This window comes from Pelophylax lessonae (genome assembly GCF_965119305.1).
Source record: "Pelophylax lessonae genome assembly, chromosome: 1".
NCBI lineage: Eukaryota > Metazoa > Chordata > Amphibia > Anura > Ranidae > Pelophylax > Pelophylax lessonae.
The window spans coordinates 823,085,650-823,109,449 of NC_138768.1; the positions used below are offsets into that span (position 1 = coordinate 823,085,650).

The window sequence follows — 23,800 nt, forward strand, 5'->3', positions numbered from 1 at the left end:
CTGTACTTGACCTTGTCGGGTTGATGTGGACCTCAACCCGACATTGGATGTCCTATTTGGACGTTGGTCCACGACTTCACCCTTACCCGCTTCTCTCCCTTTTTCTCCTGTTTCTCTCTCTCATCTACTTTCTTCTTTTCTTGCAGCTGGTCCCTGGGAGAATGATGCTTACGATCTCTACACCTAACCGGATTTCCAGATTTTGTCGAATGAACACTCCAGGTATCTTGTCTCGGAACGGGGTGAGTGATGTGATTTTTCAGATGCACCTACACTACCTGCTCCATGTCTCTTTCTAAAACTACAGCCCCATGCCTCAAAATAGCTACCCACAATACTCAGGGTCTCAACTCTCCCATAAAGCGAAGGAAGGCTTTTCAGGATTACCACCGCAGAGGGGTAGAGGTCTTATTGCTCCAGGAGACTCACTTCCCCCACTCGTACTGTCCCTCGTTTTTGCACGCTAAGTACCCCACTTTCTTTTTAGCCAATGCAGAGGACAAAACGCGGGGTGTGGCGATCCTTTTTGCTAAATCTTGTAACTTCACCCTCCACTCTGAGCTACGGGATCCCGGGGGGCGCTTTCTGCTAGTCAAGGGTACCATTGCAGAACAATTGTACACATTTGTCTCGTACTATGCACCGAATCAGAATCAGTCCCACTTCTTCCAGCACATGTTTAGTCGGGTTTCGCAGCATCTGGAGGGCCGCGTCATTTTTGGAGGGGACTCTAACACAGCTTTTGACTATGGCTTGGACAAATCTAAACCACTGGGCTCTCGAGAGGTTAAACCTCCCAAACATAGCTCGCAGATAGCCAAATTGATTAACCAACTGGGACTGGTGGATGGCTGGAGGGAACTGCACCCGACATCGAAAGATTACACACACTTTTCTCATCCTCACCAGACTTTTGCACGCATTGACCATATTTTAGTCTCTCGGGCCGTGCTCCCCTCACTGTTATTGGCCTCTATTAAAGACGTGGTATGGTCGGACCACTCGATGGTGGAAATTAAGGTAGCCAGGACCTGCACCCCTAAGGGCCCCTTCCAATGGAGACTTAATGAATCCATTCTTAGTGAACCCTGTAGAGTGTCGGAACTCGAGCATGCTATTTCGGAATACTTCTCTTTGAATGACCTAGATGGGATTTCTCCTGAAGTCCTCTGGGCGGCTCATAAATCGACCATTAGGGGGAAACTGATACAAATATCATCCAATCTCAAACGGGAACGGAATGCACAAATACGCCGCCTGGAAAATGAATTTGTAGCCTTAAGTACCGAACATAAGCGTAAACCTACCAAGGCGTCCTTGAAGGCACTTGATGCAGCAAGGGCAGACCTTAATTTGGCTTTGACCAGCTCGGCGGAGAAACACCTCCGATGGCAGGGAGCCAAATTTTATCACCAGAGGGACAAAATAGGGTCCATGCTGGCCCTGAAGCTTAGGCCCAGAATGGGATTGCATGCAATGCCCAAAATGTCTGTAGGGGGGGGGAGGCAGGACCCAGAACCCACAACGCATACTGCAGGAATTTGCAACCTACTTTCGAAACCTTTATCAAGATGCACACTCGGATAAGACACAAGCGTTACAATCCTTCCTAGACAGCCTGCCTATCCCTAGTATCTCCGAGAAACATACGGAGGTCATGGATGCACGCTTCACTGAAGCGGAGGTCAGAGGCGTGATTAAAGATCTTAAATTAGGTTGGGCACCGGGACCTGATGGGTTCCCTAACCTTTACTACAAGACATTCTCTGACTTGCTCTCCCCCTACTTAACTAGATACTTTAACACCCTTAAAACCGGTAGCCCGGTCGACAAACAAAACAATCAGGCTTTCATCTCAGTCATCCCTAAACCTGATAAGGACCCTGGAGAAGTCAGCAATTATAGACCCATCTCGCTCATAAATAATGATTTAAAGATACTCACTAAACTACTGGCGAATAGGTTGGCGTCCTTTATTAATCTTTACATTCATAAAGATCAGGTAGGGTTTATCCCTGGCAGACAGGGTCCCGACCAAGTGAGGCGAGCGATCGACATCATCTCTATACTACAGTCAGGCTGGTCGGGGGGTGTCCTGCAGGAAGGTCTGCTCCTTTCCATAGATCTTCAAAAGGCATTTGACTCAGTTGAATGGCCATATTTGTTCTCGATATTAGAAAGATGGGGATTTGGAGCACACTTCATGGGCATTATCAGGGCTCTTTACTCATCCCCCACGGCAAGAATAAGATATCAGGGATATTACTCTGACTCGTTCCCAATCTCTAAGGGGACGAGGCAGGGATGCCCCTTGTCACCTATTATATTCGCAATCGCTATTGAAACTCTCGCCATTGCACTTCGGTCTAATCCAGACATTAAGGGGGTCTCCTGTGGCACTCAGGAACATAAATGTGCATTATTTGCAGACGACCTTCTTTTATTCGTCACTTCTCCTTCAGTCTCCCTCCCTAATGTATGCAAAACATTGGCTAACTTTGCAGATATTTCGGGCCTTCGGGTTAACCTATCAAAATCCTCCATCCTAAATATCTCCGTAAAAAGTGAGGAGGCTCAACGCTTGCAATCCTCCTTCGAGTTTCTTTGGCAAGATTCCCGTATCAGATACCTTGGGGTTAGCCTTACGGCCAAGTTCGAGGATTTACATAAAGCAAATTACCCAGCTATTTACCAGTCCTTGAAGGGTGAACTACAGAGTTGGTCTCTTTATCGATTATCATGGCTAGGCAGAATTAATGCTGTCAAGATGAATCTGCTTCCTAGGCTTCTCTACATATTCAGGGCTCTCCCTGTTCCACTCCTCAGGGAACCGCTGCGGAAATTTCAAAACCTGATTATCAACTTTATCTGGGGGGGAATGGGACATAGACTCTCTCGCAAGGTATTGTATGCACACAGACGGAAAGGGGGGTTGGGAGTCCCTAACCTTTGGCTCTATTACCAGGCTGCGCGATTAGCACAGCTCTCTGCGGTTTACTCCAGATTTGAGAAACCAGACTGGATACAAATTGAAAGACAGGCAGTTCCTATGTACACCCTGGATTATCTCCTATGGAGTCCACCTAAGCTCAGACCTCCCATACTGTCGCCTGTTTTGTCGTCTTCCTTCGCCTTGTGGGATGGTCTACGGCAGTCCTCCTCCCTCACCTCCAGTATGAGACCACTTTCACACTTATTCCATAACCCGGCATTTCAACCCGGTATGGACATTAGGGCCTTCCAATGGTGGCTGGATAAAGGAATTTATCGTATAGGACACTTCTTCACCTCCCAGGGACCTCTCACCCTCAAACATTGCTCTGACAAGCTCAAAATGCCACTTTCGGAAAAGTTTAGATTTTTACAAATCTCGCACTTTCTCACATCCATCTCGAAAGGGGAATCCCCTCCCTTCTCTTTCACAAGCTATGAGGTATGGTGCTGTAATTCAGCGGAGCAGAGAGGGGGCATCTCAATAATCTATAATTCACTGGTATCCGACCAAGAGAAACTTCCATATATGCGGGCCTGGGAACGGGATCTGGCGTCCGAATGGGACAGAGAGGAATGGGGTAGGGTTGGATTTCGCTCCTTTCAGGGGATCCACAGTATATCATTAATGGAAGCAGGCATAAAAGTCTTGACCCGTTGGTATTTTGTGCCCGTCAAATTACACAAGATGTATCCCTCTGCCTCACCTCTCTGTTTCAGGGGATGCCGGATGCCTGGTTCTATGTTGCATATATGGTGGGAGTGTCCTAGAATTAGGGGCACATGGAACAGAATTTTTCATATGATATACAAAGTGACTGGACATAGGATTCCCAACACTGCCCCTATCGCCCTACTGCATTCAAAACCCCCGGGCATTCCGAAATACACCTACACACTGGTTCGCTACATACTGTTGGGAGCCAAACTCGCTATAGCGGGATCCTGGAAATTGCCCAGGGTCTCCATCAGGAAAATAAGGAATAAAATCACATGGATTATGACCCAAGAGAAAATGGTCAGCGTGCTGACCACCACGGTACCCAAATTTGAGATGATTTGGGAGCCCTGGGCATCCTACGTAGGTATCTCACTGGTTCCAGGAGTGACTATGAATTAGATTGTCTTACTGATGTTATCTGGGGACTGGCTGTAAACCCTTACTTCTGTCCTATTCTCTCTTCTTTTCTCCTTTTCCTCCTTCCCTTCTCCTGATCTTCTGTCATTCCAATCTTCTCTGGGCCATAGGGCCCTTTCTCTATGTTGTTGTGAGGCAACTAGTTGTCATTACGTTATGCCTTATATGGAGTTTGAAACCCGATTTGGTACGGACATGTACCGGGAGTATTCCTCTATTTACTGATCTAATTTTCTTATTTCACCATGCTCACATAGACCTCTCTTGGGTCAGGATACTTGATGACAGGCTTGACAACCATGAAATCTCATTGGTTTGTTTGTTTTACATGTGCTACATTTGTTTCCTCATTGCACATTGACTCTTTGGTGTTGTCAGAAAGGTACTCTTCTATGGACTACTGGCAAATGCCCTGGATGTCCTCTACTCATGTTTTACCTTATACTATTGGTACTGTTAAGCTCCCGAAGTTGTGTTGCCTTCTTTACAATATTATTGTACTTGAATGTCCTGTACATTTGTTATTCTTGAATAAAAATTATTGAAAGTAAAAACACCAGTAAAAAAGAAGCAACTTTAAACACAGAAACTGAAACACACCTCAGCAGTCGCAGCCACTGTAGTAATGCCGCCTGTGCGCTCTGCCACTGCAGGGACACTCTCTTCCATACTCCGCCCATTCAACACCATAGTTAGTATCACAGTAATGAAGAAGGCAATTTGGTATAATCTAGTCACAGCACAGTGGTTGGATACATAAAAATTCTAAAAACGTGATTTTACTGTAATAGGATACTTATGACTCTAAGGTGAAACCTGTCGGTATTGCAGGATGCACATAACACTGTCACAACTTTGGTTTCAGGAGAAAAATGCTCCATAAAAAGGAGTTTATTAAAAGCAGCGCTACATCCAAAAGGGGAAGTTCCACTCTAACCACTTCCGGACCGCTTACGTTATATTTACTGTGGCAGGCTGACTCATACAGGCAAAACGGTCAGCTAGGGGGCGAGCGCGCGCCGTCGGTGGCGCCCTCCCGCCCCCAATCGTCAACGGGGAAGCCGATGTGGGTGTCAGGCGGCTCCAATTCTCGCCTGACACCCGCGATCGTTGTAAACACAGTTGACCGTCCTTCTCCCTGGGATGATCACAAAGCTCATGGGATCCTTCTATATAGGATCACATGTCTCTGTGATCATTTCACAAGCCACGCCCCCCCCCACAGTTAGAATCACTCCCCAAAAAAAAAAAAAAAAAAAAAAAAGGACATAAAATTTCGTTTGGGTACAGCTTCACACGACCGCGCAATTGTCTGTTAAAATAACTGCCAAATCGCAAAATAGGGCCTGGTCATTAAGAGGGCAAATCCTTCCGGTCTTATAGTGGTTAAAGGCTTCCTACCCCGCTCCTGGTTAAGCAGTGGCACTTTTGGGGTGTGGGAGGAGCAGGTACCCAATTTTGACAGGTGCCGACAACCACTTCTGCTCCAACCACCTAGGCAATTGCAAGCAGAATTCCCATCCCCCCCCCCCCCCCCAGTCTTCTGGGTTACATGACAATGCGCAGAGCAGTTTGCACATGCACAATGGGCACCTGGCTGTGAAGCCACAAGCTGTCACAGCTGGGTGTCCACGGTTAACATGCCAGGGAGACACTGCAGGAAATGCAAATGGCTGGGGTGAGCAAACCGCTGGATAGTAGGGCAGGTGAGAGGCTATTGGTAGTCAACAGCTAAAGCGCCTTGAGGAAAGGATTGGGGAACATTACTGTGGAGCTTGCAAAGCAGATTCTCTCCAGCTCTCAAATTGGTCCAAGCATTTTTTACAAACACATGCTGGGAATATTACCGCCTTGTTCTTTGGGGTTGAAAGAGTGTTCATTTTAGCCAGGAGAGGTAATTTGCATAAAAGAGACTCACAGAGTGAGAGGCGTTCTGAATCCAAACATTGGGATCCAGCACTCTTCTTGGCCCTAAAAGTGGTCGTAAAAGGACAAAATAGCTTTCTTTACGCTAATGCAGGGATTCCCAAACTACGGTCCTCCAGCTGTTGCAGTACTACACATCCCATGAGGCATTGTAAAACTCTGACATTCACAGACATGACTAGGCATGATGGGAATTGTAGTTCCTGAACAATAAGGGCCGTAGTTTTGGAATCCCTGCACTAATGCATTCTCCACATTAAAGTGGTTGTAAACCTCAGACATTAAATATGAACAAAGCATATCCCTCTATAGTGTATACTGTCTCTATAAAAAGCACTAAAGGATTAATTCTCGAAGAGTTAAATAACACCAATAAAATTCAGTAAAATAATGCTTGCAGTAAAATCAGTTTTGAAAGTGCAATTCACTAAGAATTTTGTGCTAAATAACGAATGCAGTATTTGTTCGATTGAGCAGTAATTATCGCATGTTTCCTATGCGGTAATTTACCGCATTGAGCTGGTTGCTAAGGAGCTGGCCGGGTAGCTGGCTACTGCCTCCTTAACAATGGATGACTCATCAGCTGTCAGCGGGTTCCCCACTGACAGCTGAATGCAAAAAACACACCAGGGTGGGTGGGGTACCCCAGATGCAGCCCCTGGCCATTTACCAAAAAAAGTGTAAAAGTGAAAAAAAAAAAAAAAAAAAAAAAAAGACAGTACAAAAGTTTTTGGACAACTTTAAGAAAAAAAAAAAAAAAAAAAAAAAAAAAAAACTGTCCCCAGATGTAGATCCATCGTCAATAAAGCCACCACTGTCTTTATTCACTTAGGGGATGGGGGTGCTTCCAGATTCTTATAAGCCCCCTGCCCGCAGACCCCCACAACCACAGCCCAGGGTCGTGGAGAAGAGGCCTTTGTTTCCACGTTGACAAGGTGCTTTGGGGGTGGGGGGGTTGGCAGAGCCCCTGCCTCAAAGCCCCCCCCCATGTTGAAGGCATGTGGCCTGGTATGTACCCCCCCCCCCCTTTACCTGACCTGCCAGGCTGCATGCTGGGATAAGGGTCTGGTATAGACTTTGGGGGGGAGGGGGGTCCCCAAGCAGGGTTTTTTTTTTTTCGTAACTATTTTCTATTTTGGCGTGGGGTTCCCCTTCAAGTGATACTAGTCTGTTTTTTTTTTTTCTTTAAAAATAACAAACATGTTATACTTCCCTGCTCTGTGCAGTGGTTTTGCACAGAGCAGCCCAGATCCTCCTCTTCTCAGTTCCCTCGCAGGTGGGTTTGACCCCCCCTGCCAAGGGCCCCCATAGCAGGCAGCTTGCTATGGGGACACTCGAGCCGAGCTGCTACTCTGTGTCCCTTCAGACGCGGTGCTGGGGTTCGGCCACCCCTCACTCTCCTCATTGGCTCACTGACTTTGATTGACAGCAGCATGAGCCAATGGCGCCCTGCTGCCATCTCAGTCAATGAGGTGGGAGAGTCCCAGGCAGTCCAGACACTCCTGCAACATCGATGGATCGAGATGGGCTGATGCACACAGATGGTTTTTCCATCTTAAGCATAGAATGCATTAGGATAAAAAAAAAAAAAAAAAAAAACAACAACACCTTCTGACTTTACCACTTTAAAATTCATACCAGACCTGAAGGGCCTGGTAGGCATGGGGGGGGGGGGGGCTATGCAGGTTTTTTTTTTTCTCCCCTTTTCAGAATTTTTTATTGCCGGTGTAACGTGAGAATTACCTACCCCGTGAGAAAAACCTACCCTCGTCACTTCCGACGAGGAACAGCTGAGCAGCGCAGCAGTGCGCATGCTCATAGCCCCGGATACCTAATGGAGCAGCTGAGAATCAGACTAGTGCGCAAGCGCACTAGTATGAAACGAGCACGGTGTCCGTGAAGAAAACCTACCTACGCGAGGGTTACATAAAACAGCTGTGCTGCAATATCACTCATCTCCGCTCCTGTCCCAGTTAATTCCCTGCTCTCGGCTATTAAATATAAAAGCGGCTGGCGGCTCCGTAATTTATCTTTTCATACAGCCGCCGCCGCTTTTATATTTACTAGGCGAGAGCAGGGAAGTGACAGGGACAGGAGCGGAGATGAGTGATATTGCAGCACAGCTGTTTTAATGTAACTGCTCATGTTACATACAGTGCCGTGCAACCGGAAGTGACGAGGGTAGGTTTTTCTCACGGGTAGGTAATTCTCACGGAACACCGGCAAGTTTTTTTTACATTCAACTGTCAGCAGGAAACCTGCTGACAGCTGATGAGTCATCTGTTGTTAAGGACTCTGCTTTGGCTTCCCCGCCTGCTCCTTAGCAACCAGCTATTGGGGGGGGGGGGGGAACCCCACGCTGTTTAATAAAAATACCACATGTGATTCGGTCAGCAAAACACTGGGTGGTAAATATTGCATTATTTGTTACTCTCTGCTCGTTTTATGAATTGGACATAAGAGCTTACTGCATGGCTTTTTTCACAATATTTTAATCGCCACATTTTTCATTTTGCGGTAAATACCACATCGGTTTTTTTTGTGTGAATTGAACTTGATTTTCTACATGCGATAATTTAAGAAAATTAGTCACGTGACCATGTTATCGCATGCGGTAAACAGTAGTTCATTGATCCTTAATTATTTCTGCCCGCTGCCTCCTTCCTCTGCTATCAGCAGGACTCACTTCTGACAAGTTTTCCTTGCACAAAGAGAAAAATTGTGACAGGGGAGGGGGCTCCAGCTGATTGACAGCCTCAGCTCTGTTCTGATGTGCTGTGTGAAGGGGGGGGGGGGGGGGGGGGTGTCCATTCCCCCTTTTCATTGGACTCAGTCATTGCCTCCTGATGCTGTCAATCAAATCCAGTGATGAGGGAGCGGAGGGTAGAAGGCAGGAAGGAAAACCGCACCGCAAACGCCTCATAAGTGCTCAGCATTTTACTGGCAGTTTTGAAACAAAACCAGTGTAAAAGGGGCCTTATACACACAGCCCTTTCTGTGGCAATATAGTGCACAAATTCCTTGATAAGTCAATAATGCAAAAAAAAAAAACTCAACATGTTTAATACAAAATGCTCTTTTAAAGAGCAATTTCAAACCAACACGCGCAAATCTTGATCACAGCACAGAGCATAATATTTAGGTCACATACATTTATAAATTATGCAAATGGTACACATCAAGCTTCCCACTGATTACATCTTTCTCCTTTTCCCTACCTACATATATTCAACGCAATGAAGAGCAAACATACCTCTGGTTTACTAAGGCTGGATGACACAAGAGATCCCGACCCCACATCCAAGTCCCATTGCTTTCTCCCATGATTCTCAGGATCCAGGGCTGAAATTCTTCCATCCAATGTACTAATTATGAGCAAAGACCTGAGGGGGAAAAAAAAAAAAAAAAACAGATTAAAGATCAATTACATCAAGGTGATCTCTTCATTACACAACAAGAACCTCGGTTCTAATATAATTATTTTATTCACAAATGGACCTGTTCAGGCACAGTTTTACTAGATTTCATCTACAAAAAAAAAAAAAATAATATATATATATATATATATATATATATATATATAATTAATTGGGACTACACATTTCCTTTAAAAGCAGACTTGCCTCAATATGAATGTGTTGCAAAGAGTAACCGGAAGAGTGTACATATCCTCAAAATCCTAATAATATTGCCATCAATAGATATTTCCCCGGAGTGTCAGCTAATAATTCGGAGATACAATGTAAGAATCTAGCGCTTACCTAGACACATGCAGCACTCCAATGTTGAGTTTCTGGATCATCCCTGACTGTTGTGTTCCACTAACTGGCACACAGCAGGACGGCTCTCAAGCACAGCTGACAACACAAATGTTTGCCTACATGAGAACTAATTCCGGTGTTTGGTTGCATGAGTATTCTAAGCTGCAATGTAAACTGATTACATTTATCCCAGGACAAGATAACAGACCAAGCATTGGATCACAAGATAAATTAACCCTCAGATGATGGAACTAGGCTTTGTGTGGTCTAGATTTTACAGAAATAAAAGATACAGCAAATACAGACTTTTCCTACTGAATAATGAAAAATAAGTCGAAACTCATGGCATAGAAGCCATCAACAATCAGTCTCTAAAACAACTCATGCACGAGTGAAGGTTGGTGCCTTATCGGCCACTTGAGCGGTGGCCACAAGCTTCTTGCCTCGTTACAATGCTAGCTATATTTCTTGGAAGTGTCTTAACCACTTAAGCCCCGGAAGATTTTACCCCCTTCCTGACCAGGGCCTATTTTGCGATTCGGCACTGCGTGACTTTAACGGACAATTGCGCGGTCGTGCGACGCTGTACCTAAACAAATTTGACGTCCTTTTTTTCCCCACAAACAGAGCTTTCTTTTGGTGGTATTTGATCACCTGTGCAATTTTTTTTTTTATATGAAATTCCCCCCCCAAAAAATGTAAAAATCTAACATTTTTAACATCTTCGGCCAATTTGTTTTATGCTACATATGTTTGGTAAAAAAAAAAAAAAAACAAAAAAAAAAAAAAAAAAAAAAAATCGCAAAAAGCGTATTTTGATTGGTTTGCGCAAAAGTTATTGCGTTTACTAACAAAAGGGAAAGATTTGTCATTTTTTTTTTTTTTTTTTAACGAGTAATGGCGGCGATCTGCAATTTTTTTTTTGCGGTACTGCGACATTGCAGCGGACAGATCGGACCCTTGACTGACATTTTTGACACTTTTGGGGTTACCAGTGACATTACTACAGTAATCAGTGCTATACATATGCACTGTTACTGTAAAAATGACACTGGCAGTGAAGGAGTTAACTGTATTGGAGAGGGAGGGGTTAAGTGTGTCCCTAGGGGCGTGATTCTAACTGTGATTGGCTGTGGCTTGAGGTGTATGAACAGTGATCAAGGGTTCTACATAGTAGAACCATATGATCACCATTCATACACAGGGTAGAATGACAGGCGGCTTGTTTACATTAGCCGCCTGCCTTTCTCCCTCTGCACCGACGATCGCTGAGTGACCGGTGGACATCGTGTCTGCCGGTCACACGCGCGGGGGGTCCGTGACCATGGGGGGGGGGGGGGGGGCGCACACTCACTCCCTAGACCCTCACAGGCTAGCGACGTAGTACTACGTCGCTCTGCCTGTGAGGGGCTGACCGCCGCAGTAAATAGTCGTGCGGCGGTCGGCAAGTGGTTAATACTGGTTCCCATGGTGGGCAGGGGTGTATGCGGTGATCGGCGCTGGGGGGGGGCGCCGCGTCCCGCCACTAACACAATTTGAGCCCAGTCGAGGTGTCTGGGGTGGGGTGGTGGGGGCCTCTACTCGCCTGTCCGATTATGAACTAGTACGGTTTCTGGATACTGAGCATGCCTCCCATGGCGCAGTACTGTTACTGGACCCTATGTGTTAGTGTCTCATTGATATCAAACATTCTATTTTGTATGTATGACCACACTGCTGTGTGGTATCTGTTAACTTTTTTTCATTGTTCTGAAAAACGTAATAAAAATTATTGAATACTAAAACAACGCATGCACACTGAAGTCCTGAATGGTACCTATGAGGGGGTATCACACACAAAGTTTAAATGTTCTAATAAACAGATAATCTGACAAGACTCTCCAACCAACAAAGATTCTTTCCCATATTAAAATCACCTGAACACCAAAATGGGATTTTTGGGCCTTAATGCAGAAAAGATTGTCAATTAACTGCTGACAAACAAGTTTCATCATGTGAACATCCCAATCCATACCCAAAAAAGGTACCTTCATCATGGGACCACCCCAATCCGTACCTAGATACCTTCATCATGTAACAACCCAGAGTCCTACATGGGTATTTTCATCAATCTCACCATCATCCCGATCCATACATGGGTACCTTCATCATGTGACCATGAAAAATCATTCCTAGATACCTTCATCATGTGACAACTCCAATCCCTGCATAGTTACCTTCATCATGTGGCCATAACGATCCAAACACAAAGGCACCTTTATAATGTGAACATCCAAATTCATATCTAGATGATAAACCCGATCCCTTAACAGGCATCGTCATCATTACAATTCTAATCAATTCATAGGTAGCTTAACCATTTTACAATGCCAATCCCTACCTAAACAAGGTACCTTCAATACGTGACCACCCAAATCCATACATAGGTACTTTGCCTTGGTGCTACTGTGCAACCATGGCCCTCATTTTAGAATTTTAGACAATTTTAGACAATGATTCCAATTGGTGCGACGCCCCACTGATTTGCAAATGTAGTTCCTGCACTACTTTTGGCAAATTCAAATGCAACTACAATAGACATCTGTGCATGAAGCCACACATGGATGTCTTTCAAGTCCCACTGACGTGGCTTTGAAATTGTGCGATATCAGATTAAGTTGCACAATTTCAAATCCACATAAACGAGGGCTAAAACACCTTCAGATGTTGCTTTAGAGTTACCAGTCAACTCATCAATCCAAGGGTCTCCCCAAGTGGGAATAGTTTGAATTGTTTAAAAGCTGTATGGGAATTTTTTTGTTTCCCCCTCCCATTTATACTTACCTAGGTGGATGCAGCATTGGTCCGATCGTGCATCTGTTCCCCCAGCGCCTCTACACTAAAAACTGAGCGATCAAACACCGCTGATCGCTCGGTTCTGACAGCTCTCTGCTCTGCCCCTCCTCGCTCACTGGAGTGCTGGGCTGTGGAGGGGCAGGCTCAGTCTCTCGGCAGCTCGCTGAGAGGCTGAGCCGGCTGTCGGTCTAAGCACCTGGCGGATCCTGACTCCGTGATTGCAATGACGCAGTTCCTGGACCGACTTCTGTGACTACAGCTGAGCGCGGACTTAAAACCACTCTCTGTTCTGCAGTCCTGTGACCTGTTTTCAGCAAACTGCACTGTGATCCATAGGAGATGTACGGCCAAACAAGCTTTGACTGTACTCCTTTAAGTACATAGATGAGTAAATTTCCAATACATTCATACTCAAATCTGTAGTGGAAATTAAATTAAACTGTTTGCCTTTAATTGAAATGTACTCTATACAGAATGTAAGGGTGTCATTTTCACAAAAAAAAAAAAAAGTATAATATATAAGGCTACATGTCTAGAGTACCACCTCCCCCTACATCAGACCCCCCCCCCCATTAGAAGTCAAGGGCCCCCCACCCTTCCTGACATCACAGTGGGGGCAGAGGTGGGAAGCAGAAAGTGCAGGGTCTGGAGGAAGACCAGAGAAGGGCTGGAGTTTTCTGAATGCTGAGACCAGGGAAGGTGGAGATGAGGGGGGGGGGGGTGCTGCAGCTGCACAGAGAGGAGCAGGATCTGAAGGAGGAGTTCTGTCCTCCTCTCTGCTCTAGACTGCTGAGACAGGGGGTGGTGGAGATGAGGGAAGTGCTGCAGGAGAGGTGCAAGGGCCACATGAAATGACCTGGAGGGCCAGATTCAGTTTGACACACATGCTCTACTTCTATCTCAATAAACTGATGAACCTCCTCACTTGGGATGCTGGCCTGGATCTGCAAGCAAGTGACTCAGTGTCAGACTGTGCTGTGGCCAAGTCGCAGCCTGTCCTAGAGAGAGTCACTGAGCGTGTGTACAGAGGCATCCATTGTCCGCTACTTCTGGACATCCAGCAGCAGCCTGGAGGCCTCTCTCATCACATCCACACCAGATCCAGCTGAGCCGAGGCGCGGTGCAACACAAAGTTGAGCCCATCCTTTCGGCCAAGACCTTGCAGGAGCTTGCTGAGGAGCACTCACTCCGTTCTTCAATACCACCAGTCGCTGGGATCGTCTTTAATTGAGCAGAGTATAGGAGGCAAGCTGTTCCCTGAGATCATTGGAGGAATTTGTTATACTGCTTTGTTTGACCTGCTGGTGAAACAGGGGTCAAACTTTGAGGTGAGCGCATTGGGTGTGCTTTTTGGTGAAGGAATTCACTGATTGGATTCTGTGTGACCTGCCTCTTCCAGCACCTTATACGGATTTATTAACCTCTGGGACTTTTCATTATTTATGGACAGCTTCTAATATGTTTCGGTCTTATTAATGTTTATATTATCTGCTATTTATATATACCTTTTGATTTGCGCTGCACCATTTTTTGCAATAGAACCTCCTCACTTGGTAGTGCTCTCTTCTTGGCAGCACGTGCCCCTTATTGCAGTTTTGGACAACTCAAGGAACTACACATCCCAGGATGCTAACCCAACAGATTCATACTACTACCTCCAAGCCTTCAGTTCTCTTCCCTTTAGCACACGGCCTCACAGCATCAGTCATCACCAAGGAGACGTCAGCGATCCTGGAAATCCCCATACACACACATACCAGCTGTGCTTGCATATATTTAAAAAGCACCATAGTCTTTATATTACAGAGCACACAATTCTCTGCATTCCATCCTCTATGAATTGTATATTTCCTCCAGATAGCACTGCCTTCCTGCTATAGTGACATTTCTCATCGCACCGCTGCAGGCAACATAGTTATCTCACTTCTGCCGTCATTAGTGTTATTTATGTGACCACATACGTGTGTGAAACACTACCCACAATACAGCATGTGCAATATTCATTTTTTTAAGCCAACAAAACCCCTTACATTAGCAAATCCAACTATGAAAATAACAGATGGTGGGGAAGTTTGGGAAGGTAGGTGGGGGGGGGGGGGGGGACACAGCGCAGAGACACAGCTGTCATCCGCCTGCTCAGCGGGGGATCGGTGGATCGATCCCCCGCTGAGAAAAACGGAGTCCGCCAAGGGACTCCCATGCGAAAGGGGCCTTATAGTTAGCATCACAAAAACTTCAGATGCGTTTCTGCATGAGACAGGGTTCATACACATTTTCACCAATAAAATTCCATGACTTTTCCATGACTTTTCCATGACTTCACGTAAATATTCATGACCTAGTGTTTCATGAAATGTCTATGTATACGTGTTAAATAAGAAAATCTATGTCACACCCAGCATATTTTTACTAAAATAAATGACAAGCTTTGTAGTGTACAGTACCTCTGCAGTTAGGGTTTTGTTTCTGGATACAGCGTGACTCAAAATGGTCCCTTGTTTTACAGTGGATGAGATGGAAGCACCGCTGCCGCAGCTGGGAGCCGGTGTCACTTCAGGCGCACGGGTGAAAAAGCCAGAGATCGGATTGGAAGCTGTCAAGCACGCAGCTGCAGACTGGTGCTTTTCACCTTTAGCGTGGCTAGACAGCGCTGCCTCTCCCATGTTCGAAATGTCAAACGTTTTACGACACACACTGTACATTTAGCGGACATGATACAGGAGGTGTCAGAGGCTGCGGACATGATACAGGAGGTGGTCAGAGGCTGCGGACATCACAGGTAGGTGTCCTTCCGCGTCCGCAGTTTGCCCTACTGTCAGTCACTGGCCAGCAGCCGAGGAGATGATCGTGAACCAATCACTGGCAGCGGGGAGGGCCGGCCGCGGTTTGCCTGTAGACACTGACTGGCCAGCAGCAGCAATAACAGCCGGGAGATAAACCAATCACAGGCAGCGGAAGCGTCACTGGAGGGCGGGCCGGCCGAATTAACGTGATGACACGGGGGTGCGGCAACCAAAACGGTTACCGCCCCCTTCCGCATCATCATCACGTTCATGCGGCCGGCCCGCCCTCCAGTGACGCTTCCGCTGCCTGTGATTGGTTTGTTATCTCCCGGCTGTTATTGCTGCTGCTGGCCAGTCACAGTGTCTCCAGGCAAACCGCGGCCGGCCCTCCCCGCTGCCAGTGATTGGTTCACGATCATCTCCTCAGCTGCTGCTGGCCAGTGACAGCGCACGGCATACCGCGGACCCGGAAGGCAAAGTAAATAGTATGTGGCACTCTCAATAAAACATTACCGAATAAAATAATAAATTAAACAAATTAAGCATCCGCTCCCCGCCGATCCCCAGTATATATTTACATGACTTTTCCAAAACCTTAGTGGAATCCTAAGTTTCCATGACCTTTCCAGGCCTGGAAAGTGTCATCTACAAATTCCAAAACTTTTCCAGGTTTTCAAGAACCGTACGAGCCCTGATGGGAGCTTTTAATGTGTTTTTATTGCACTCCAGGAAAATTTCTCTCTATATGAGTTTCGGTGCGTTTTTGAAGTGGTTTGCCACATTCCAGTACAGTTCTATAAAGAAAAAAAAATGCAGCAGGTTCTCCTTTTTTTTCCCTTCTAAAACTGGAACGCCAAGTAGGTGACCTCACTGGTGTGAACTATGCCACTGGAAAACATATAACCTACTGTCCATGCGTTTTTGGAGGGGGGGGGGGGGGACCGCACTGGACTGCATAACAATAATTGCGTCTTCTCTATCTAAATCTGGCCATACCACTAATAGATTTTCGAAATTCATGCAAACATTTGTAAAAAAATTTTAATGAAAATTTTGATTACATTCGACAGCTTGATGTAGGTCGTTCAAAAGTACTTCACATTTTGTTTACTGTCAACATTCAATTCTGGAATAAATGCACTTTCCAGAACAAAAACCACACACAAATGTTAGAAACTTCCACATGCAAGACAAAAATTTCCAACCAGCTCCTTCCAATTTTCTAGTCACTTTAGCTGAAAGCAAAAGTTGATTTCACTCCACTATTACAAAATTCTTCTTAAAACCAAACATTTCTAAAGAAATTCTACTAGTTTATGGTTGGTTGGTTTCACTGTGCGATAGGAACAGAAGATCCTAAGCTCTTACAGGGGGCAAAGACTGATCTGCATGTACTGGTTTATATGTCAGCAGTATAGGGCCCCGTTCACACCTGAGCATTTTTCAGCTCTTAAAAAGCTTCTCTCTGAAGTCTCAAAACGCCCAACAAGCAAAATGCTATTCATTTCAATGGCCCCTGTTTACATTTGAGCATTTTGTCACCTGAAGCAAAACGCCTGAAGCTCAAAAAAAGTACATGAGCTTCTTTTTGACAGATTACAAAAAAACGATACGCTCAGGTGTGAATGGAGCCTGAGAAAAGGAAGGGTTACTAAAAAGTGGATCCCTGCCAAAGTCATATAAATCACTGAGCTGTCAGCAGGAGAAAGAGAAATGCATGTACGTAGATGTATTATTAGAGCTGCATGATTCTGGATAAAATGAGATTCACAATTCATTTGCTTAGAATAAAGATCACAATTCTGGGGATCTTTCACATTATACAAAAAAGTGTGCTAACTTTACTGTTTAGTTTATTTTTTATTTATTGAAGTGCATTTTCCCCCAAAAAATTGTGTTTGAAAGACTGCTGCGTAAATACTGTTTCACATAAAATATTGCAATGACCACCATCTTATTCTCTAGGGTCTCTGCTAAATATTATATAATGGGGGGGGGGGGGTTCTAAGCAATGTTCTAGCAAAATATACTGATTTTAACTTGTCAGCAACAAGTGTCAGAAAAAGGCTTGGTCTTGCTTAAACTGACCTCATTTGCAGAAGACGTTCATTACTTTGAAACTAACCAGTACAGGAAAACGAGTGGCCATCATTACTTTAAGAAATGAAGGTCAGTCAGTCAGAAAAATTGGGAAAACTTTGAAAGTGTCCCCAAGTGCAGTCACAAAAACCATCAAGCGCTATAAAGAAACTGGCTCACATGGGGACCGCCCCAGGAAAGGAAGACCAAGAGTCACCTCTGCTGCGGAGGATAAGTTCATCCGAGTCACCAGCCTCGGAAATCGCAGGTTAACCGCAGCTCAGATTAGAGACCAGGTCAATGGCACACGGAATTCTAGCAGCAGACACATCTCTAGAACAACTGTTAGGAGGAGACTGTGTGAATCAGGCCTTCATGGTAGAATATCTGCTAGGAAACCACTGCTAAAGAAAGGCAACAAGCAGAAGAGACTTGTTTGGGCTAAAGAACACAAGGAATGGACATTAGACCAGTGGAAATCTGTGCTTTGGTCTGACGAGTCCAAATTTGAGATCTTTGGTTCCAACCACCGTGTCTTTGTGTGACGCAGAAAAGGTGAACGGATGGACTCTACATGCCTGGTTCCCACCGTGAAGCATGGTGGAGGAGGTGTGATGGTGCTTTGCTGGTGACACTGTTGGGGATTTATTCAAAATTGAAGGCATACTGAACAAGTGCTAAGCATCTCTGGGAACTCCTTCAAGACTGTTGGAAGACCATTTCAGGTGACTTCCTCTTGAAGTGTGACTCTACAATTTTTATAGTCATGAAAATAAAGAAAACTCTTTGAATGAGGTGGTGTGTCCAAACTTTTGGTCTGTGTGTATATATATATATATATATATATATATATATATATATATTTATTATATTTATTTTTTTTTTTAGCAGGGACACTAGTGAAAATAGAGATCATTGCAATACTTTATGTCACACCGTATTTGTGCAGCAATCTTACAAATGCAATTTTTTTTAAAAAAATGCACTTGTAAAAAAGAAAACCGTAAAGTTAGCCCCATTTTTTTCTGTAATGTGAAAGAGAACGTTACGAACATGTATATAACAAACATGTTTATATATATATATATATATATATATATATATATATATATATATATATATATATAAATAACAGGTTAAACTTACCTCCTCGGTGCAGTTGATTTTGCACAGGGCAGCCCAGATCCTCCTCTTCTCAGCTCCCTTGTTGATGCTCCTAGCCCCTCCCTCCTGTCGGGTGCCAGCACAGCAAGCAGCTTGCTATGGTGGCACCCGAGCTGAGCTGCAGCTCCATTTGTACATTCAGACACGGAGCTGCTGTTCGGCCCCGCCCCCTCTCTCTCTCCTGATTGGCTCACTGACTTTGATTGACAGCCGCATGAGCCAATGGCACCACAGCTGAATCTCAGCCAATCAGGAGGGAGAGTCCCAGGACAGCGCTAGACAGAGGGGCACAGGTAAGTATTAGGGGTGCTGGAGAGGCTGCTACACACAGAAGGCGTTTTATCCTAATGCATAGAATGCATTAAGATAAAAAAAAACCTTCCTGACTTTACAACTCCTTTAAGATAGTGAGGGGAGTTGAATCAAGATTGCAATTTTTTTTTTTTTTTACGATTAATCGTGCAGCTATTATTATTATGCAGGATTTATATAGTGCTAACAGTTTATGCAGCGCTTTACAATATAAAAAAGGGAGACGGTACAGTTCCAATACAATAAAACACAAGAGGATTAGGTAGGCCCTGCTCATGGGAGCTTACAATCTATGTATTTTATCACAATTTGATCTGAAGGTCATAAAGGCAATATATACACTCTTGATACAAAGTCTACAAGCATATAAACAAATTCCTCCTGTATTGAATTGTGTTGTAAATGTACTGTCTGTTTAAGTTAAAATGCTGCGCAAACTGTTGGCGCAATATAAATCCTGTACAATAATTTCACAAAGCCTGCGGTTTCCATAGCCATCATCCAGCCATGCACAGGTCATCAGTTTCTGGTTTGATCCTCAACCATGCCAAGTAAATAATAAAATTAAAAAATAATAATAATAATAATAATAATAATAATAATAATCATAATAATAATATGAGCTGCAGTGCAAACCAACATAAATATAATAAACATTTAAAGAATACTACCAAAATACAAGCATCAAATTTGTACATACCGGTGAACCTCTAAGAAACCTGAAACAGAGGAAGGGTCCAAAACCAAACCTAAAAATAAAAAGGGAGTGCCCAGCAGAAGTTACACAATATGATACCCAACAACTGCAGATGCTGAATATCAGTATTTAGGTCCTTACCTGCATGCTGCCATATCCCTGCATGAAGCCTCATCCTACTCCTATCACTGACTTCCATAATAGACAAAACTGTTTCATCAAACTGGTGTGTGAGGTCAGGACAGCCCACTGAGAACTGCAACCGATCACCACTCTCCATCATCACTGCAACAACTTCCTCCAAGACATCAATAACGCTTCTCACATTATATTTAATAATGGCTTTTGGTACAGCATGCCAAGTAACACTTCACACACCAAACGTCACACACTAAGGCTCAGTTCATGCCAGTGTGAATTGCGATTGGACTCAAGTCGCACAGAATTGCATGACAATGGAAATCACATTGTTTTGAATGGTGCCTGTTCACATCAAATGTGAAAAATTAAATGTGACTCAGGACAGTGTGATTCTAGCAATGGTTCCTGTACAACGTTGGAGCAATTCCAGTTCATGTCACTTGATTTACGTACAACCTGTTTTTTTTTTTTGCTAGTTTTCAAACTTAGCAGCTGACTTCACAATGAAATGCAAAAAGTTACTAATAGGTAATGGATTACAAAAAATAGGCTTCACACACACACACACACACACACACACACACACACACACACACGTAACTAAGTACATCCCAGTTTGCCAGCCCTGTGGGTGCGTGTCCTCCAACACACACAGTCTGTGCAATCACTGTGTGCCAACAGACATGAAAGGAACTGCCTGCACGTGGGTGCATGGAAGACTTTTGCATCCCATGCAGGCAAAGACGGCTCTTTGAATGGGTGTATGCTTAAGCCAGGCATAGACGGTTCTAATCTCAGCCGGTTTAGCAGGAATCGGACAAAATTCTAACCATGTATGGGCAGGCTGAATGCACCAAAGTTGATCCATCAATCAACTTGGGTTCAACCAGGCTGTCAGATTTTACACCTGATAATTGCTAGCGGCTATTATAGCCACTAGCAGTAATCACTGTGTTCTCCTAGCAGGGACTGTCTGTGTTGATGGGGGAATCGATCAATTTTATTTACCTCCAACCCGTGGTTGCAGGAAAGAAAAATCACTCCATCTATGGCTGGCCTTAGGTACGCCAGAGTGAATGAGGCCAAAGATCATTGGATCATTTTATCCCTCTACTTTTTATAGAGAAGAATTTTTTTTTAATTTTGTAAACATATAAGCCTTGTCCTGGGCAAAGCTACTTTGGAGAAAATGCAGGCTTTGTTCACACTAGCGAATAGCGGGAACACAAGCAAAATCCGTGTTGCTCAGCGGGGATCGATCCGCAATACCCGCCGAGCCGGCGGATGACAGCTCCATCTCCGCTTGCAGTGCGGAGAGGGAGGTGTCACAGCCCCCGCTGCCCTCTATGGGGGATCGGATGAGAGCAGACCGCCTGTCCGCTCTCATCCGATCCGATCACTGAACGGATGGAAAAATAGGGTTTCCATCCGTCCAGATTTCACAGACAGGATCGGATACGGATGGCAGCGGAGGTGTCTCCGCTGACACCCGCTGCCCCATAGAGCTGCATGGAGGATCCGATCAGATCCGCCTAAAAAACTGACAGGCGGATCTGATCGGATCGCCCGTGTGAAAGGGCCCTTAAGTGGAAAACAGATGCACTGAAAGCTATATAGGTTATTAATGATAAGATTGCCACATAAACATTTATATAAAAGATTGCATGGTTTTATTGAAATATTGTTGCACCCTTCTTCTCTTTGCTGCTGAGACTGGGCACACATTTGCCCTCACCCTTTCCTCCTCACAGTATGCCCCCAAGCCCTCGGATCTAGGGCATTTCTGCTGACATCCGACTAGTACTGCTAGATCATAATTTTTGCATTTACACTTCTAAGTTGTCACACCATGAATGCCCTTACCCATTTCCCTAAAGTGTTACTAAACCCACAACAGTAAAATCAGTCTGTATATGCAGATAAAGCATGCTTGTTATACTCACTATGGAACCTAAGAGGTCAATCCTCTGCATTGTGTAAACAGGATGTTTGATCCTGACTTCTCTGATCCTCACTTTCTAGCATTTATCCCCACATGTTTTTGGGGCCAGACAGTTACTGGAGTCAGGCTGCACATGCTCAGTTTGGTGTGTACTGCTAGAGAGTTTTTTCTTTCTTGGGAGAGTGCATGTGATCAGCACAGGGCGAGTCAGCACTGTCCAGACAGAGGGTCAGGGGTCCTGCATCTTGAAAGGACAGCCAGTGCAGTATGAAAAGTCCTGCAAAGTTTAACCAGGCACTGATAGAAGTCACAACACTGCTATATACTGCTAATGAGAAAGGATATTTAGCAGTTTACATTTACTAAAATTATTGCATTTCCATGTTCTGTGCACCGTGGGAGACCAGATAAAGTGAATGCAGGCTCCTGGGTTCAGTAACACTTTCATTTTACTTTTTCGCTTTGATCTGCATATGTATTATATTTTGACATAAACTAGTGCACTTGAAACATGGGCTCCCCCTGTAGGCCCTCAGGCCTAGGCGACCTATGTGGACCTTTGGCTCATCATACACCTAGATTACTCAGTGGACACTTTGTACTCCCAAAATATTCTGTTGATCATGCCTTTGTCCATGCCTTTATGCCATGTTTGATGTATTGTATCCCCTGCGTGGGTGATCAGTTATGTTGTTTTGCCTAGTACAATAAAAACTATTGAACCAGAAATAGTGCTGCACCATTTTCATTGATTAAGGAAGGAGGTATTTTAAAATACACAAGCAGGGAGGCTGATAAATTGGTTTGAATGTCCGTTTACCACATAGGAACTTACAAGGACATTGTACTGTACTTGCAGAAAATGTACTAAGCCTGAAAAGAAAACAAAATGCAGCCACACCATGTAAAGCAGCAATATATTAAGATCTTTGTTCTAGGGTTTAGCCATCATATTCAATTGGCATAAAACATTGATATTTTGTGTCTGTACTGATAAGATCCAGTGTGATGCCACATAAGGGAAAATGGCAAATAAAATAAATGAAAGTAAGCGTATCAACATACTTCTGAATCCTAGATCACACACTAAACCTGGGCTGAAAGGATCAACCTAAACAAATTATTTTAAAATGGGATGCTGTGTTTTACCCAGGCTACTACAACAAAACTACGAGAAAAGAAGAAGAACCAGCAAACACTCGATAACTCCCATCTGGGGCTTCTTCACTGACACGCGCTGTAATTGCTCCCAAAGGTAGGAGAAGTGACAGAAATAGCTGGGAAGATCACATACAAAATTCTGAGAACAGGGAAACCAACCTGTACAATCCAGATGTTCACCTGACACAGATATTCTTTCAGACAACAAACACAAGAAAACCTCGTAACCTCAACAGGAGAAAATCATCATAAAGAATACATAGCACCTTCATAAATCAGGAAGTACATCAAACAGAACATGCTTCTGTAATAAACTGCACTTCTGTTTACTTAAGGAGTGTCCTTTTTAAACACAAACTGTTCCAAAGATATTCCAACCAGAACCAGCATTGTCTTCATACTAGAGCAGGGTTTCTTAACATTTTCTCAGTCAAGGCACCCTTTAAAATTATGGACAGTCTCAAGGCGCCCCACTGTAAAAAGAAAAAACTGTTCATATAGATTTACATGCAGCAACATCCACACGTAGGACACCCAATGTTAGAGGCGATTTATTCTTCCAAAGCAAATACTCTTTTGCACACTGGTACTGACTAGTATTCCAATGTTTCTCTTCTCCCTCAATTTCTTTCCATCAGTCAGCTTTCACCCCAGTGCTGAGGGAGAGGGGCACAGGAGGGTGAAGGCAACAGACATTTTTCTTATTAAAGCCCTGTACACACGTACCGATCGTCGGCCGAACGATCGGCCGTCTTTTGTCCAGGGCTGTCTTGTCTGTTGAAAAGTGCAAAAGACTGCACACGAATTTTGTCGGCCAACAACAGCCGACTGCAGAAGTGATGTCATGTGTTGGTTAACTTTCCTTGTCTT

The 23,800-nt window shown here is 44.4% G+C and overlaps 1 protein-coding gene across 3 annotated transcripts in view; it reads right to left on the reverse strand.

The window, feature by feature from the left end:
- The window catches only part of EIF2AK3 (eukaryotic translation initiation factor 2 alpha kinase 3), a 104,690-nt gene that overhangs the window by 68,666 nt on the left and 12,224 nt on the right, over positions 1–23,800 (reverse strand). For all 3 annotated transcript variants that reach the window (XM_082252891.1, XM_082252890.1, XM_082252889.1), the window contains exon 2: positions 9,309–9,438. In XM_082252891.1, coding sequence (XP_082109017.1) covers positions 9,309–9,438 — 130 coding nt within the window. The remainder of the gene's footprint in view (positions 1–9,308; positions 9,439–23,800) is intronic.